At 49.0% G+C, this 5,231-nt stretch overlaps 1 protein-coding gene across 1 annotated transcript in view; it reads right to left on the reverse strand.

Moving 5' to 3' along the window:
- The window catches only part of LOC119316646 (28S rRNA (cytosine-C(5))-methyltransferase-like), a 12,900-nt gene that overhangs the window by 1,616 nt on the left and 6,053 nt on the right, over window positions 1-5,231 (reverse strand). The window contains exons 4-10 of the mRNA XM_037591003.1: window positions 3,032-3,164; window positions 2,307-2,392; window positions 1,992-2,090; window positions 1,851-1,904; window positions 1,239-1,383; window positions 577-638; window positions 269-356 (exon numbers count right to left, since the gene is read on the reverse strand). Coding sequence (XP_037446900.1) covers window positions 269-356; window positions 577-638; window positions 1,239-1,383; window positions 1,851-1,904; window positions 1,992-2,090; window positions 2,307-2,392; window positions 3,032-3,164 — 667 coding nt within the window. The remainder of the gene's footprint in view (window positions 1-268; window positions 357-576; window positions 639-1,238; window positions 1,384-1,850; window positions 1,905-1,991; window positions 2,091-2,306; window positions 2,393-3,031; window positions 3,165-5,231) is intronic.

Raw genomic sequence — 5,231 nt, forward strand, 5'->3', positions numbered from 1 at the left:
GCGGTAAGGCGTCGCCTTAAAAACATAGACCATAGACTTCTTATTTTGTGCAGGAAAAAAATAGAAGTTCATTTTCATGGTTTGCGGAGAAAACTAGGATGAACTCAATGTGGCATGAACACAAATTGAATACGTGAAGATTCAATGTAGTATGAAAACTAGGATGAACTCAATGATGTATGAACACAAAATGCAGATTCCAAGTTTTTATATTGAATACGAGAAGTACATATATGTTGTAAGAGCAGCCTCCATAGCATACAGTTACCTATAGAATGTGAAGGAAGCAAGTGGTCGAGTCTCTCGGTAGAGATTCCAGATCCAGAGCAAGAGGGGTCTAATAGAATAGCACGAACCTGCACATTCATCATTGTATTGAAGCACACAACACAATTAGGGTTGATTGTTCGACAAGACAAATGGAAAGCTCAAAAAATGTATGCTTGTCTGAAGTTTTCATCAATAGACTATGGGACGGAGGGAGTAGATATCATTATGGATGTCAATACCGGAAATTCAATACATGAATCTAATCTTTCTAACAATAGTAAGAATAACAACACAAGTACTACAAACCTCTGCATATGACGGATCATTGCTATCTATATTCAAAAAGTCACCAATAACTGTTTCAATATCTACAAAACTGGTTAAGAAAATCTGATCATTGTATCATGTCACAAACTTTGTAACATAGTATATGGTGAACAGGTGGATACAGTTGCAAATTGGAAGGAAAAGACTACATACAATTAAACAAAGAAATGATCACCATAGATAGTCCACATATATCACAGCGACCCCCTTGACATAATGGTTTGTGTATTACACTTTAGATAAAAATGATATCAAGGGTTGGGTCAAAGTAGCCAGAAGACAAGTGAATGCATAATCATTTCCACATACACAAAGAAGGTGCAAAGATATGCCTGATTGAAAGATGGAATGCTGTTAGTTTTGTGCCCTTGTGAATAAATGTCAAAGAAACATATGAAAGCTACCGTCACAAAACAAAAGCATTTGAAACCTCACTCGGGTTAGCAGGGGATTTGTATTTGAAGGTCAAAAGAATTCACAAGGTACTTTACTGCAGAAATTATGCGAACTTATAAACATTTTTTTCCTAGATTAAATGCAAGGTGAAAAGCATGATTTAACAGTAAAATAATGCCTAGGAAATATATAATTGCGAGATCACTAGAGCTAGAGGTAATAATAAAGCATTTAAGAAAGGATACTGTTTGCTCCAGATCTTCTGACAGTATGTTGCAATGTCTTGGCCCTCTCTTTGTTAAGTTCACAAGCAATAATACTCCCTTCTCCATTCATGAGTGCAGCAAGATGGACTGTTTTGTTCCCTGGAGCCGCACATGCATCAATAACCTAAGTTTAATGTTCAACTGGAAATTAATGATCTGACATGATACAAGTCCTAAGTATGTAAAGTGATACAAACCAGAGTGATACTTATCAACTGCTCAGAATGCAACATTCGTTCCATAATCATGAGTCATGAAGCATAGTAAATAAGCATAGACTTTTCATTTGCAAACTTTAAAAACGATATACAAATTGTTAAGTGACAAATTTCAGGATTATTATATTTTACACTGCGGGCATCCCTCAGAACTTTTCTTTCCAAGAAAACTCCGCGTCGCCACAATTTTACGTCCTAGTACTAAAGATGCAATACTAAGGTCCAGAATATTGTTGTGTAAAATCCTATCAATTAAGAAAGATGGAAATGTAATTAAAATTAAATATTTCACTTAGCTCAAATGGTTGCACCTAGCAAGACAAAAATAAATATATGCAATAAGAACTAGTGCGATTAAATACACTACACTAACCTTCCAACCCGGCTTAGGACTCAATGCAGCTGCCACCATACAACTTGCTTTTCCCTGTGCAAACAGGTTAAAGTGAGAGAGGAAATGATATTAGATAAAGTTTCTTTCAGATGCAGATGCTACAGAATCACAAGGCTTCACCTGCAAAAACACCTTTCCATCTGTGACCAATGGATGTTTATGCATATCAGTTCCAGGAGGGAGCACCAACATGTCTGGAACCATATCATCTTTATCAACCTACCAACAGGTGAATTTTGAGTACCACTAAGAATGGTAGAGCATGAAAGTGATATCTAAGTTATACCAAGAAACATTGGACAGCAGGCTTGTTACTTGGAGAAACATGCTCGATCCATAATAAGTGTCTCAGTTTTCAACTAAGGTTGAACTAACCTTAGTTCAAAACTGCGACACTTATTTTGGATCGGAGGGAGTAGAAGATAGGTGAAGTACCTTGTGCATTTTACTTAGTACTTCAATAACCGATCCTGTTGTGGTCTTGAGTGTGTTTACACGAACAAACCTGGGCTTCGGTTTGACTGCAGAAATAAAAGAATAATAAACAGCATTGCATGCACAAAATTTTTCTAGTACCACTTAATTTATGTATAATGAGGATGGCATATCACTGACATGTCAAAACTGAGCAAATGCACAGCAGCAGTTGTGGTGCACCTTCTCCAGGACACGGTTGTGATCTAATATTGAAAATTAAACTGTTTTTTCCAATAGTATGAAAATGGCTACTGTTTTATTAGTTGCTCTTTTGAAGGATACTATCTAAAATACAATTAACAGATTTCCCCAAGTTAACCAGAACTTATCAATTATCATATGGGGTCAGAACATAAAATATGTTTAAAAGTCTCAAACCTAGCATGAAAGTCAGTGTTGAGCGTTGACACAAGAAAACAACCTCATATAATACACTGCATATGAAATAGTTGAAGTTCATAGCTGTAACACCTCACATAGATGCTGCATATGAAAAAACTCAAGTTTTCAGCTGTGACACAATCTATTATGCCGTGTACAGAGAATTATGTGATCAAATGAATGCATTTGATCTGGATGGTCAAGATCATCAGGCAGCTCAGAGATGCAGGGGCAATCATATTAGAGGAACAGTCAATGATCTACTACAAAAGGAACATGTCAGAGAGAACAGAGAAGGATACCTGTAGTTTTCTCGCTTAACAAGTCCTCAACATTACTGACTTTCCTTTTAACACATATTTTCTGAAGAGCAGTCCTAAAAGTATCTTTATGTAGCATAATATACTCCTCGACAGATCCAGAAACTGCAATTTCCTACAAATGCTACTTCATGTCAGATTTTCTTTGAATGGGAAGAAGCGGAACAACAAGACTGATCAAGCGAATGACATGGCAAACTAGTGCTTAATTCCATAACTCAAGTTTAATAACAAAGGGTAATGCAACCGCCTGGATGGCTCCGCTCCCACCCTCTAGCCCCGCCGAGCCCTCCCCTGCCTGCCGCCGACGCTCCCCGCCGGCCGCCCACCCCCTAGCCCCCCTTCCCCTCCCCCTAGCCATGGAGGCCCCAAGCGCCGCCCCTGCCGACCGCCAGGCGACCCTCTCCGGCGAGCGCGTGTCCTCTGGTGACCGCTAGCTCAGCTCGGAGAGCGAGTCCTTGGCGTGCTCCTACAGGGACGTCGCGCTCACCCCGCCGGCCCCTGCTGCGTCGCCGGCTGCGAGGGCCCCTGGCCGCGCCTCGCCGGCTGGCCGCGTGCCCGCCAGGCAACGCCTCGGCCCCCGCTCGGAGGTCCACCGCATCTCCGGTGGGGTCTCGACACTGATGGGTTCCAGCAGCCGCGGCGCAGGAACCGCCGCCACCGCCCGAGCCAGGACGGCACCACCAGCCGTTCGTCCCCTCGCCGCCGCAGCCCGTCTCTGGAGGAGGTTGCTGGGTTATGCTTTCGCTGCCTCGACCACCGCCACCGGGTGCACGACTGCACCAACGACGTCCGGTGCAGGCGCTACCTCACATCGGGCCACGAGTCCCGCGACTGCGACTTCCGGCGCAACGATGGCGCGCGGCCTCGCCGTGACGCCCCTGGCAGAGACGGCCCGGCCCCGGCCCCTCCTGCGCGCCACCACCCCACCAGCGCCACCTGCGCTCCCGCCGCCAGCCCCCGTTCCCCAGTCGCGCCCCGACGCGCCCGTGCGGGTCATCATGGCGCAATCCACAGAGATGGAGGAGGCTGAGCGGGTCCTTGGCCGCGCCATGGTGGCCTCCATCACCGGCAACAGGCCGCAGGTGGACGCGGACGAGGTGGCCGAGCTGCTTTACCACTCCCTCGAGCTCTCCGAAGGCGACTTCACCGTGCACGTACACCACCCGAGGACTTCCTCATCCTCTTCTCCTCCCTGGACACCATGCATCGTCTCAATGACGAGCACTTCATCAGCTCGCCACGGTCCGCGCTGTCGCTGCGGCCATGGTGTAAGCTCGCGCATGCTGGCGCCGGCGGGTTTGAAAACCTCGTCGAGCTCGAGCTCCGCGGTATCCCCGCCCAAGCTTGGCACCTATCCACCGCCGAGCACATCCCTGGGGAAAGTTGCTGGATTGAGAGGCTGCATCCTCGCACGCGCTCTCGCAAGGACCTGGCCGTCTTCCGTCTGTCCGGCCGCGTGCACGACCCTGCCAACATCCGCCACGCCGCCATACTGGAGATCGTCGAACTGCTACCAGCTCGCGTCCCATCGGAGGCGCCGGAGGTCAGGACGCTCACGTACCCCGTCTCCATCGCGCTCGCACGCACTGCCCCGCTCCGGGCGCCTCCTCCCGGTGTCCAGGCCAATGACGACCCCGGCCGAGGCGGCACCGGCAATGGGCATGGCCAAGGCCCGGGCCTCGATCATGGACGGGTGCGGCGCCGCGGCCGGAAGCGCAGGCGAACTGACGCAGCGCCGGGCGGCCGGGCAGACGGCATGGCCATGGACGCGCTTGCATGGTGCGCCGGCGACCGCTCGGGGCGGACCGATGGGTTTTACACAGCGACCTCCTAGCCCCGGCCGGCGACGGCGACGGCGGTGCCGCCCGCTCGGCCAGCGAGAGATGGCATGCTGTCGTGGCCGGGTCAGCAGGGCCCCGCTCGTTCTCGCCATCCGTCATCGGGCCAAAAGAGGAAAAAGGGGGGAAAGAAAGGGCCCGCAGCAGCAGGCTTTGGCGGCAGATTCTACGCGAGCTGTTGTCGCTTCAGATGACGTCGCAACAATGACGGTTGTGCAGACGCCAGCTGGCGAGCTCCCACTCGTCGCTGGTGCACGGGAAGGCCCTGGAATTTCAAACTCGCCCCCCCCCCATGATCCCGAGGACGATTCCGCGGGACCTCCCCCCCTGCCGCGGCTGAC

Source organism: Triticum dicoccoides, chromosome 6A, assembly GCF_002162155.2.
Source record: "Triticum dicoccoides isolate Atlit2015 ecotype Zavitan chromosome 6A, WEW_v2.0, whole genome shotgun sequence".
NCBI lineage: Eukaryota > Viridiplantae > Streptophyta > Magnoliopsida > Poales > Poaceae > Triticum > Triticum dicoccoides.